Raw genomic sequence first — 14,341 nt, 5'->3', positions numbered from 1 at the left:
TTATTTATTTTTTACCACGGACGGAGGAGAGCAACAAGCCAACAACAGCTTATTTGCCAACAAAACAAAAAATACACGTCATTATTTTTAATTTTTAATCAGTATATGAAAAGAAAATATAAAATAAACAAAGTTACTAAGAAGAAAAATTAATAAGAAAAACCGTAAAAATAAAAGAAAACAAAATCAATAATAAAGTGTAAAACAAGTGTAAATTCTGTAAAATCGTAAACGAGAGATAATTAAAAAATTGTTTTTAAAAACAATTGTACATTTTTGTTGCCTTCTAAAAAATATATATTAAATAAATGAAATTTAATAAATATTACAGCTCTGCCTTAAAATAACAACGCAACTACTAAATATAATGGATTACTCTCTAAATAAGTGTTGAAAAAAATTGTTTAAAAGAGAGATAAACCAAGGAAACTACAGTCTGCCTTAAAGAAAAATTATCAAAAGTGGCAGAAATTGTTATTAAAATCAAAATTTTTGTAAAGAGAGTAAAAAATCAACTAGAACGTCCTTTAAAAAGAGCTTGCCAAAGTCAAACAATCAAAATTCTCCCGTCTAAAGTCAAACTTCATCATCACACACCACAAAACCACCTGATAAGATCTAGTCTGATCGGTCGGTAGGTTCAAAGCATCAACACAACCAACAAATCAACGTAGGCTTCCATGCTTAAAAACACCCAAAAGAAATCTTAAAACCCTAACAAACTGAAGCTGTTAGAAACTTCCCCATAAACAACATTATAGAAAAACAACATTGTGTCAAACACAGCAATAAAAAAAAATTGCAATTATAGAAAAAAAACATAACGGAACGGAACTGCAATCAAACTCCCCAATATAAAAAAGACGAAATCTAATTTATTTTTTAGAAGATCAGTTAAGAAAAAAAAAACTTCCACAAATAGAGAGAAAAACAAATTTCCAATAAATCTTCCTTTAATTTTGTCAAAATTATCTAGTTTTTGTATAAAATTAAACAAAAATACCACAAAACAGAGTTAAACTCTATTATTTTCTAAACGTCCCAGTTGCAACTACATAATTAAAAGCATAAATTTACAACTAAATTGGAATAAATTGGATAAGTAATTCACACAGCTGAAAATACTTTGTAGCAACAACGCCGCGTGTCTGACCTCTCTACCGCAGTTACGCTGAGAGGCGTTATGACAAATTCGATTGCGTCTGCAAAATGCCCGTCTATCCTAACGTCCGGCAAATATGGTATGTCACAGCGTCACAGCATTATCGATGATTCCAAAGAGTATGTGTTTGTTAAACTTACTGATTCGGCATTTCGTGCAATTGAGGAATATCAGCGTAACGCTCAGTCGAAACGTTTACAAAAAGGACAATGCGCCAAGATACAATTTACTGGAAATACTGGCGTTATACAATTTCCACCCACAGCTGATGCTTCAACGGCCAACGGATCAGCCGATGGACGGAAGTTCGGTTTTGCCATCGATGATGTTGAGGGCTCGCTGGAATGCATACAACAGTCGGGAGCCGATTTGGATGTATTGGGATCTCTTAATTATCGTATGCGCATTCATGCCAATGATGATGTCTACGATACGACAAGAACAAAAATGGCCATTGCCGAGGAGACGGAGAAGAGTAAGTGTATACGTGAGATTAAACCTAATCAGACAGACATTGGACGAAAGGTGAAAAGGCCCGTCTCGGCTGCTTCTATACAGGCCTATACGAATGGCACGACATCCAACTCTTCGACGTCATCACTTTTAAATGGTCTAAGTAATGGTAATAGCAGCAACAGCATTAGTAGTAGCATTAATGGCAGCAGTAGTTATTTAAGTAATAGCAGCAACAACCACATCAACAGCAGCAGTAGTAATAGTAATAGTCGTAATAAATTATCAGCATCAACGCTCAATCAACACTCACCGCCACCAGGTGGTGCTGGCGGCGGCGGCGGAGGGGTTGGAGTGGGTGTTAACGGTTCACGTTTGTTAACAAATGCCTCCTCTCTACGCTCTTCCCCCAATCCGTCTTTAATAGGTGGCAGTGGTACCGTGGGCGGCAGCAATGGCAATAGTAGTACTAATCGCTATGGCAGTCCTTCAAATCTTCCCTCTTCCAACTTACCCTCGCTGTCCACAAATATGGCAAATGGCATTGGTGGTTATTCTCCACCGGGATCTGCCACTAGCATCAATCATATGTCGTCTTCGCTGCATCCGCAAGCCAAGAAAGCGAATATGGGTAACGGTGTAAACAGCAGAGGCAATGGCTCAGCCGCTAAAGGTTCGCTCGGCACTAATGGCAAAGTGAATGGCAAAACCCTTGATGTCTCAAAGAGGAAAATCCGTGAGCGTCTGATTCACTTGTTAGCTTTGAAGCCATTCAAAAAACCCGAACTCTATACAAGGCTAACGAACGAGGGTTTGGCTCAACGGGAGCGACAACTAATCAGTACGATACTCAAAGACATATCGACATTGTCGCGCGACAATACCTACAACCTGAGACGTAGCATGTGGAATGATGTTGATGAAAATTGGCCATTTTTCTCGGAACAAGAGATCCAACAATTGAAAAGACGTAAGCCTCAGAATCTAACACCACCTATGAGCTCAGATGCCGGTAGTTCAACGTCGGGTCAAAGCCCGACTTCTTCTACACATACGGGGAGCCCGCCTCCTTTGGTGGCAACAGCCAATATGAATGGTGGTGTAGGTGGTGGCGGCGGCATGAAACGAACTAGTCTAGAGCCAGATTTATATGATGGGGCCTTAACCTTGGGTATGCAATCGAAAAAACAACGTATAAGCCATTACAAAAAGGATGGAACTAGCAGTAATAGTAATGGTAGTAGTTTAATAAATAGCAGCAATTTGGGCGCTGGCGCAAGAATGGGTATGGGAGGAGGTGGTAGTGGCGGCGGTGGTGGTGCATATAATCAAAATCATCGATCCTCATCTGCAGCTTATTCTCCCCACAACTACAATACAGGCAATACAAATAATGGCAACGACGAGAATTCTGGAAATTCTGATTTAACATTTAATGTGCTCAATAATATGGATGAGTTTATACAGCATACAGCTGTGGTGGGAGGCGATTCGACATTTGCCGGACGTAGTAAAACTACAGCGGGTAATAGTAAGATATCACCATCAATTAGCAGCAGTAATAGTAATAACAACAGTAGTTCAACGTCCTCAACGAATGCTAAAGAGAAACGTAACTCTGGCGGAAGCAGTAGTTCATCTAGTGGTTACGGCAGTAATCGTGAATCTTCGTCAACGTCATCCACATCTTCAACAGCTTCATCAACCTCCTCTGCTGCCATGCGTCGTAAAAATTCCCCAACGCCATATGCTAATAATTTTGTGCCTGAAACTAAAATTTCTTCAAACTCCAACGGTAGCAGCAGCAATAGTAGGTTGAACAAACAGCAACAGCAAAGACAACAACAGCAGCAGTCATCTCCTAGCTACACACACAACAACAATAATAACATTAATAATCATCACCTTCATAAAGCAAGCAACAGCAGTAATAGTGTCATATCCAGCATGACTGATGACTATTCACCGCCAATAATAAACCACAATTCAAATACATCATCTAGCCGTTCACGGCACCAATCAACCTCATCCGGAACAACAACAACAAATGGTCGTAATGGTGAATCTTCATCGTCGTCGTCGTCAAGTAAACATTCAAGATCTTCAACGCCGACTCAAAAGCATTTTAACAAACATAGTAGTAACAGCAGTAAAAATAATTCTGCTACGACTAATGTTCAGCAACAGCTGCAAAATAATAGTACTAATAATAACCATCATCATAAAACACTGCAGCAGCAGCAGCAGGAAGATCAGCAAGCGCTGTACAATGCTGCCCGAACACCGCCCCAAACTGCCTCGCATTCATCGCAACAAAGAGAACAACAGGAACACTCTTCGCCCACACAACAAATTGCCGCCGCTGCCTCGACATTTTCGTTAACCAACCACTCCACATCATCGGGAGACGCACCTCGCTATGATTTTAGCAGTTACACGCCCATAACCAGCATCGAACAGAGGCGAAAATACAAGACTGAATTTGAGAGTGACTACGATGAGTATCGTAAACTTTTGGCACAAATCGAAAGTGTTGGACATCGGTTTCGTCAATTGGCCGATCGTTTAAGTCGTGTACAACAGGGTTGTATCGATTACTATAATATAAAGGAACAAATTGTTTCCGAATACAATCGCATACGTCAAGAAGAGGCCATAAATCGCGATAAACAGAGGTTTGATTATTTGCACGAAAAATTGGCACACATTAAACAGTTAGTTATGGATTATGATAAGAAATTGACCAGTGGTCTGGCGGCACCTACAACAAACACAACAACCACTAACCAACAACAGCAGCAACAACCAGAGACACTAAACCAACAGCAACAAATTACAGTTACAAATACTTCAGCTCATCTATCTCCAATGCTACAAAGCAGTGGTGAAAGCAATCATTCTCCACCGTTGGTGATAATGAATCCTACAACAGTTAATGGTGGTGGTGGTGCAGCTGTAAATTCTAAGAGTTCTTCGTCATCATCTTCCCATGGTAAAAAGAGTTCAAAACATCATCAGAAAAATAATCATCATCAGCAGCAGCAACATATGCAACTGCAGCAACAAGAACATTATCAACAACATCATGAACCAGAAACGATACAAATGGATGATGAGGACGATGATGATGAAGAAGAAACATCAATGCAATATCATCAACATAACTCCTACAATGGTAACGGAGTTGGTGGTGGTGTCGTTGTTGGCAATAATCATTTAAATCACCCACAACATGTTACAAATCCTGCATCTTTAACACATTCTAATAAAAGAAAACAACAACAACATGAACTGCAGCAGCAACACTATCAGCCAACAACATCAACAGAACAACAGCAAAATCACATTCATAATAATGATTCCGATTCAGATAGTGATTCAAGCTCATCATCTTCATCCAACGACGATGACAACTCAGATGATGATAATTCGGATGCCTCTGAAGATGATGATGATAACTCCGATGATGATGATGATTCCAACGATGATGATAATGATAACCAATGATCAAGACCATAGCAATGTACCCCCCTTGTTTTACTGATGATGACGACCAAACGCAAACAAACAAACCACTCTTATTATTATTATTGTTCTTCAACACTATTACTACTACTTCTTTGGTTTATATGTGTAAAATAATTATTATTATTTTTTTAAATTTTTAAAATAATATTAAATGCAAAATAAACAAAATCGAAATGTATAAACTAATTAAAAAAATGAGCATTATATATGTATGAGGAAATATGATGTTACAAGTCCAATTTAGATCAATATGTTACAAGTCAAAATTAGATCAATAATTTGGTTACAATAGAAATCTTACGCTTTATTAATCAGCATTATTAGGAAATCTTATTTTACTGAAGCATTGCTTCATTACGAATTACTGTTATTGAATTTGAAAAGATTTTTCTCTACATGAACTTTTGTGGTAAAAACATTTTAAAATGTATTCATACAAATAAGAAGACATGTATTGTTAAACTTTTTGGATTATAAAGTGTTTTCTATACGTTTGACGTTTAGACTAAAATGATTTCGTTGCAATTAGTATTGTGATATTCATCTGTATCGCCAATAGAAGTGAAATTTTCATTCACCTTGAAGGGGAAATAACTATCTTGAACTTTAGGTTCATTTCAATTCATTCACAATAATTGTTTTTGTTCGCAACAGCTGTTCATTGTTTACAAAATTCCATAGAAAAATTTCACAACAGGGAAAAAAGGAAACATATTTTTACATGAAATTTTGATTGGCGATAGGCGCAATTGTAAGTTTTTCAGTATTAAAAATTAATCTCTGCGGGTTTTCCAGAATTTTTATTAAAGTTTGGCCGTTTTAAGATAATTATATACAGAAGTTTAATGGAAATTTTCTAAATTAAATAAAATTGTGGCAAAATTGTATTGAATTTGAAAAATCCTCTTATTAGCTAGATAATTTATTAAATGAATACCAAAGTGTTTATAAAATTTGTAAGAATACTATTTTTAAAAAGAGAAGTTTTGCTAAGTTACACATTAAATGTTTTCTTGGAATCTTGTGTTTTTGAGTAAAAAAAAAAGAAGAAATTTTCAAAACCTTTTAATTATTGCACTAAAATTATTTCTTTCGAAAAGATTAACAATTTATTGTAATGAAAATATTGTAAATTTCTCTTTTTAAACAAAATGTTCTACTACTTTCCTAATTAATCCAATTTCCCCAAAAAAAAACCGCTCATTTTTTTAATTGTTTTATATATTTCCAAAAAAATATATAAATATATAAATTAAAAAGCAAAAACAAAAAACCACAAAACAAAAAACCTTAAGCAAAAAACAATTCAAAACTAAATACATAAAATAAAAACAAAATATGTTGAAATTATTTGTAAGCATAAGTGAACTTATACACATTATTTGCAAGCAAAAAAAAAAATCCTCAAAAAAATTATAAGAAAATAAAAAAGAATTTTTTTATATACTATATAATAAATTTATATTTAATTATTAAATATTAATATTAAAAGAAAAAAAGAAAAGCTCCAAAAAAACAACAACAAAACACTAAAGTGTAAAACGCAAAAGTTTGTAAACAACCACACATAAAATCTTATTTTTTTTTTTTAATAATTGTGTAATAATTAGCCATGTAAGCCTTTTATCATTTATTATTTTTAAGTTAAAACAAAAATTATCTGTTTTATTTTTCTGTTTTCAAATTAAAATAAACAAAAAAGCAATTTTATTGTTTTTCGTTTTGTATGAAAAAAAAAAACAACAAACTCTGTTTCTTACTGAAAATATTTTAGGCTCTAATGAAGTTTTGGAGAGGAACGAATGAAAGTTGTCTTTAGCAATTGTGTGTTTTAAGTTTTCATTTCATCATTAACTTTATAATGCGTTTATGAATACGGGGCTTTAAACCGGGAAATTAATTTTAGTTTAAATATATCTCCTACTCTTTCCCATTATTACTAAAGCCAAATTTCAGGAATTTTGTATGCTTCAGAACTGTTTTGAAATTAGTTTTTTGATCAATGATGTTCGAAATTGTCACCCTGGAAACTAGTTCTAGGGTAGCCTTAGGGAACTTTTAGAACTAGTTTTTTTTTCAGCGTTTTTTGTTTCAAATTGTTAAATTTTAAAATATTGCGTTCTTGGACATATAGTAGACGTTATAAAAAGACGTTCGAAAAACTCCATTTCGTTTTAATGCTTAACGATTGCATGTATTCTGCATTACTACGATCGCAGCCAGGTATGGAAAATTCTGTTCTTTAGTACTTTTAGTTATTTTTGGTGGTTTCCCCACAATATTCTATATATAGTCTAGTCTATAGTCTAGTCTATATAGTCTAGTCTATAGTCTAGTCTATATATTCTAGTCTATTGTCTAGTCTATAGTATAGTCTAGTCTATAGTCTAGTCTATAGTCTAGTCTATAGTCTAGTCCATAGTCTAGCCTATAGTCTAGTCTATAGGCCAGTCTATAGTCTAGTCTATAGTGAAGTCTAAAGTCTAGTCTATATATAGTCTTGTCTATAGTATAGTCTAGTCTATAGTCTAGTCTATAGTCTAGTCTATAGTCTAGTCTATAGTCTAGTCTATAGTCTAGTCTATAGTCTAGTCTATAGTCTAGTCTATAGTCTAGTCTATAGTCTAGTCTATAGTCTAGTCTATAGTCTAGTCTATAGTCTAGTCTAGTCTAGTCTATAGTCTAGTCCATAGTCTAGCCTATAGTCTAGTCTATAGTCTAGTCTATAGGCCAGTCTATAGTCTAGTCTATAGTGAAGTCTAAAGTCTAGTCTATATATAGTCTTGTCTATAGTCTAATCTATATTATAGTATAGTCTAGTCTCTAGTCTAGTCCATAGTCTAGCCTATAGTCTAGTTTATAGGCCAGTCTATAGTGAAGTCTAAAGTCTAGTCTATATATAGTCTTGTCTATAGTCTAATCTATAGTCTAGTCTATAGTCAAGGCTATAGTGTAGTCCAGATTCAGATTTAACTTCTATAAAATAAAATACTCGTGTAAGTACCAATAGGTCGTATTCAAATAAAAAGTGCGATATACCTTCCTGACATACCTCACGGGAGCATCTAACTGGGTAATGTTAAAGAAGGAACTATTTATTTAGCATGATATATATCCACGATTCTGTGGCAGCCTCTTAATATATCTTCACTGATTATCACTCAGCAAAGGAGATCACACAAATGATTTCGATATAGTACGATATTTAATATCATCATCAGAATAGGTCAGAATAGGAACATGATACAAATTTTGGTGAATCAGCAAATTACAGTTGATCATTCAGCATCATTATTAAAGTAAGTAACTGCCGGGACAAATCTGGAGTTTAATTCTTTATTTCAAAACTTTTTTATTTAAATTATATATTAAATGCTCTTTCTTTATTCTAAATTAACACAAAATTCTTTAAATCCTTTTATTATTTTTAATTAACAAAAAATAATAACATATTTTAACCCTTAACCTGTATACATGGGCCAAAACGTTATTTATTCGTTCCAAATTGTACAAATGTGGCAAATCAGATCTTAAGCAATTGTTGATTGAAAATATTTTCATATAAGGTGGGTATAGTAAAAATAACATGTCATCATTCTAATTATTACACAATAACTCTTAAACAAATTGAAATATTTCCTTGAAATGGTAACGGAATTCATTTTGCAAATATGTATTTTATTAATTTAATTATAGTTGTAAATAAAAACATGTGTATTCTAAAGAAGGAAAAAAAAACAACAAACAAAATATGTCATATTAAAACATAAAGAAAAACAAACAACTATTTACAATGACAACAAAACAAATATTTAAAACAAACAAATAAATCCTATTTTTTATTAAGATATAAACAAACAAAAAAAAAGAATCATACAAATTATTAAACAAATGACACAAACAACAAACATTCAAAAGGATCAAATTATATACTTAGAGAATAAAACGAAAAAGGCCACTTTGGAAAACATGTATTTAAAAAAAAAATTAGTTTAGACAAACAAACAAAAACAAAGGCTGCATAGCATGTTTAATTTAAAATAAAAGATGGGACTAACAAAACATTTTTGTTAAATTTATCAGTTTTAAAACACATCCATTTTGTTTCGTCCATATACAAATTTTTACAACTTAAAAAAATATGTTTTAAAAACAAATGAAAGCAAAAAAATAAAACTAATGAACAAAGTAGAAAATTTAATTTTTAATTAAATACATATTTCTTGAAATTATAATTTTAATTAAGAAAAATAAATATGACTTTAACTTAAAGTTACTGAGGGTTTTTCATTATTCCTTTCGAAAGGATAAAGATTTCAGACCTGTCATTTTCCGAACAGTATTTGAATTCACTTTACATAAAAATAACTTTGATGCGTCAATATGTGCTTGCAATTTTCAACTGCTGTGACATGTCTGAATGTATTTAACATACAAATTTGTAAATAAGTCGAAGGTCCATGTTATTTTTCAATTCAAGAGTAAAGAGACCAATTTGTATATCCTTCACCTAAGTGAGAAGTCTATGTGAAATGCTTTACATGAGCGCCTACCTTGACAGCTTAAACTCATGGTGCACACATTTGCACATTAAACAAGTAAGAAAGTATAGTCGGGCGTGGCCGACCATATGATACCCTACACCAGTTATGAATATTAAATGTGATTTATTTTTCATAATAAAGCATTTAGCTTCAATATTCCCTTGTTCCGATACATTTAAGCAATTTATGGATGAAAAACTAATTTTCTGAAAGATGCTTTATATGGGGGCTAGGCGCAAATATGGACCAAGCCCGATAAAATTTTGTGAATATATTTATATTTACATATTATTTTATTGTACTGAATTTCATCGCGATATTTGTGTTTATAAGCTATTTTGGGACATTCAAGTAATTTTCTGAAGGGGACTTTGTATGGGAGCTAGGGTCAGATGGGGCCCGATCTTTATGAAATTTGGCAGGGTCATCAAGACTTCTATAAAACTTTGTTGTGCCGTATATTATCGATATATGTGTATATTTAACATAATTATGAGCTCAGAAGCCCTTTTCGGGGGAACCTGTTCTATGGGGGCTAGGTGAAATAATGGACCGATTTTAACCATTTTCAATAGGCTGTGTCCTTGGGTCAAATAAAACGTGCGTGCCAAATTTCATCCAATTATCTTGAAAATTACGACCTGTATCTTGCGCACAAGGTTTACATGGACAGCCAGCCAGCCAGACGGACGGACGGACATAGCTTAATCGACTCAGAAAACGATTCTAAGCCGATTGGTATACTTTAAGGTGGGTCCAGGACGAATATTTTTGTATGTTACAAACGTCACAAATCCAATATACCCTCCCCACTAAAGTGGTGTAGGGTATAAAAATCTTCTTTGAATTTATGAATTTCTAAAAAGTAGACTTAATATCCAATCCATCGATTGGAAAGGATGAAAAAAAAACAAGTAAACCATTTTTTTTCTATATCACTGTGCGTTGACCTTTTTTAACCACAGGATGAGTTTGTTACTGTGCAATCGTTGCTTGAAACAATATACACAGGTATTCCTGTGATATCAACTCATTCCCCGCAGTCACTCCTATGTGAGGTGCTGTGGAATCGTCAACAGCACCGTAAACTTATAACGAAATATTAATTTTAACTAATATTCTCTTAGGGCAATTTGGGTTTTAAACAAAACCACTAGAGTATCCCAATAGCTTGCACAGGACGGTTCAGAATCCCGCAGTAATATTCAGTATAGAAGCTCTTTTCAAACCGCGATCAGCAAAGAAGCAATATGCGAAAAAAACATGTTCCTTGGAAAAATATGTTCCAAAGAAAACAAAAGAAAACATATTCGAAGGACCTTTCATTTGATAAAAAAAAACTATTGGTGAATTCTAAATAGATCTAATTCTTGCTTAGTTTTGAATCGGATAAAACTTTTACAAAGTTTTAAATAACCCTCTGTCTACAACCACTTTTCATTAACTCATATAAACAGTTTTTGAGTTAAATAATTAAAATTTGTAAAAAAAACATATAGGGAAGGAAATTTACAAAAAACATATTTAGGTAAATAAAAAGTGGCATATTTTTTTGCAATATTATTTTAAAGCCTATAGAAATTGTATAAAAAAAATAAATATTATATAAATACAAAAAACTCTTTTTTTAAACAAACAAAAATGTTGAGTGAAATTCTAGTTTTTACTTTAAAACAAAAAAAAAAAAAAACGTTATTTTACAAAAGAAATTGACTTACACACACATTACAAAAAATAATTAATAAATTTTTATTATTAAAAGTTTTTGCTCATTTAAAATAAAAAAACAAAAAAATATGCATTTAATTCGTAATTTAATAATTAATTAGCTTTTTAATTTTACTCTTATTTTGAATTTTTTCATTAAAAAATATAAATTTTAATTTAAAATGTAAATATTTTTTGCAAAAAAAAAAAAAAAAAAAGCTTAAAGATTATTTTTTATACGAGTAAAATTCTTTAAATTAGGCTTTTTAGCATACAATGAAATATTTTTATAAAAATCTGTTTGGTTTTTTGTGTAAATTAAAAGTAAATGCAATATTTTTTGTAAAATTTTTAGAATTTGTTTGATTTTTGTTTAACTTGTTTTTACTTATTTTAAATTGGTTGTAAAATAATCTTACAATATCCGAGTTGTCAGTTGTTAAATTTAGCAATAGGCAAATGAATAGACTAGTTTATAGACTAATCATTAATCTATTCCATATATATGGCTTTCGATTAGTCAATAGAGATGTCTATAGTCCATTTAATTTACTGGTTCATAAACTAGTTAATAAAAAGTTAATAAACTAGTCCAAAGACGAGTCCATAGGCTAGCAATAACGCAAGTCTATAGAACTGGAACATAGTCATAGTCACAAGACAAGTTAATAGATTACCCAATAGACATAGACACTCACTATACTAAATCATAGACTAGTAAATATATTCCATTCCATAAACTAGTTTATAGATCCCAGTTCATAGAGTTATTTTTGGATTAGTAGACTAGTCAACAGACATAGACTTGAACTTGTCAATACACTAATCTATAGTCAATAAACTAGACCATAGACTAGTGAATATACATCAAAAGCTAATCAATAGCAGTTGTCATTAGACTGATCCATAGGCAAGTCGATATAGTTGTCCATATACTAGTCAATATACTTGTTCATAGTCTATTCAATTGATTAATACTGATTTAGACTAGTCAATAGACTTGTACATAGACCATTTACTAGTCAATAGACTTGTACTTGGACTAATCTATAGACTTGTCCATATACTTGTCAATAGACTAATAGACCAGATTAGACCAAAGACAAATCATTAGACCAGACCATAGATTAGTTAAGAGACTTATCCATAGCCTTGTACATAGTCTAATTGAAAGGCTTGCTAGTTAGACCATAGACTTGTCCATAGTCCAGTCAATAGAGTAGACCATAGATTAGACTAGATCATAGACAAATGAATAGACCAGACTATAGATTAGTCAATAGACTAGTCCATAGACTATTCAATTGAGAAAACCATAGACTATACAATAAACTAGTACATTAACTAGTAAATAGGCTAGAGCATAGACTTGTCCATAGTCTAGTCAATAGACTAGACCGTAAACAATAGACCAGACCATAGATCAGTCTACGACTTGTTCATAGACTCTTCAATTGAGAAGACCATAGACTATTCAATAGACCAGTACATAAACTTGTCCACAATCTTATCTATATACTAGACCATAGATTAGTCAATAGACTGGACCATAGATTAGTCAACAGGCTAATCCATAGACTTGTACATAGTCTAGCCAAAAGGCTAGCCCTTAGTCTAGTCAATAGGCTAGACACTTGTTCATACTTCAGTCAATAGATCACTCCATAGACTAATCAACAGTATAGACTAGTTCATAGTCTAAACCACAGACCAGTAATAGAGTAATAGAGTAATTTATTTATAAATTAATAAACTGCTCCATGACTACTCAATAATTACTGGACTGTTCCATAAACTAGTCTGTAAACAAACATAAGTTGGCCCCTGATATTCGGATAATATAGATTAATTGCTACATTTTCTTTTATTTGGAAATTGTAATAAATATTTTATTTCTTTCTAGTCTTTATGAGACTAGATCATAGACAAATGAATAGACCAGACTATAGATTAGTCAACAGACTAGTCCATAGACTATTCAATTGAGAAAACCATAGACTATACAATAAACTAGTACATTAACTAGTAAATAGGCTAGAGCATAGACTTGTCCATAGTCTAGTCAATAGACTAGACCGTAAACAATAGACCAGACCATAGATCAGTATACGACTTGTTTATAGACTCTTCAATTGAGAAGACCATAGACTATACAATAGACCAGTACATAAACTAGTCTATAAACTTGTCAACAGTCTCGTCTATATACTAGACCATAGATTAGTCAATAGACTGGACCATAGATTAGTCAACAGGCTAATCCATAGACTTGTACATAGTCTAGCCGAAAGGCTAGCCCTTAGTCTAGACCCTAAAATAGTCTGTACACTTGTTCATAGTTCAGTCAGTAGATCACTTCATAGACTAATCTACAGTGTAGAACATAGTCCTTAGACTAGTTCATAGTCTAAACCACAGACCAGTCCATAGAGTAATTTATTTATAAATTAATAAACTACTCCATGACTACTCAATAATTACTGGACTGTTCCATAAACTAGTCTGTAAACAAACATAAGTTAGCCCCTGATACTCGGATAATATAGATTAATTGCTACATTTTCTTTTATTTGGAAATTTTAATAAATATTTTTATTTCTTTATGATTTCTAAAAATATCTAAAAATAATGTACCTTAATTTTAACATTTTCCTTTTTTTTTTTTGTTAATACAAAAACAAATTTTGTGTGAAATTAAAAAAAAGTAAATTAAACATAAAAAAACTTTATCTTTATATACAATTTATATAAATTAATCATAACGACTAAATTTAAAATAAAAAAACACGATATTAAAACAAGAAAAACTTAAACAAAAAACGACAGAAAAACTTAGACTAAAATTAATTATATTATTAAATTACAATTATTCAAAATTAGCATTTAAGTGGCAAATTTTGCTGAAAAACAGCAATCAATGAAAAAAAAAAATATTTCACAAAAAAAT

General features: G+C 32.1%; 2 protein-coding genes across 4 annotated transcripts in view; both read left to right on the top strand.

Moving 5' to 3' along the window:
* Nucleotides 1-6,853, top strand: part of LOC119604888 (RNA polymerase II elongation factor Ell) — a 34,270-nt gene extending 27,417 nt beyond the window's left edge. For all 3 annotated transcript variants that reach the window (XM_037957783.1, XM_037957785.1, XM_037957784.1), the window contains one exon: nt 332-6,853. In XM_037957783.1, coding sequence (XP_037813711.1) covers nt 1,184-5,122 — 3,939 coding nt within the window. In that variant the 5' untranslated portion in view covers nt 332-1,183 and the 3' untranslated portion in view covers nt 5,123-6,853. The remainder of the gene's footprint in view (nt 1-331) is intronic.
* LOC119604887 (chromodomain-helicase-DNA-binding protein Mi-2 homolog) overlaps nt 1-14,341 on the top strand; it is a 54,698-nt gene that overhangs the window by 30,230 nt on the left and 10,127 nt on the right. The gene's annotated exons all lie outside the window — the stretch shown is intronic.

Source organism: Lucilia sericata, unplaced genomic scaffold (assembly GCF_015586225.1).
Source record: "Lucilia sericata isolate MDLA Ls3-8-SP2 unplaced genomic scaffold, ASM1558622v1 Contig000439F_arrow, whole genome shotgun sequence".
Lineage (NCBI taxonomy): Eukaryota > Metazoa > Arthropoda > Insecta > Diptera > Calliphoridae > Lucilia > Lucilia sericata.
This window is presented reverse-complemented; position numbering and strand designations above follow the sequence as displayed.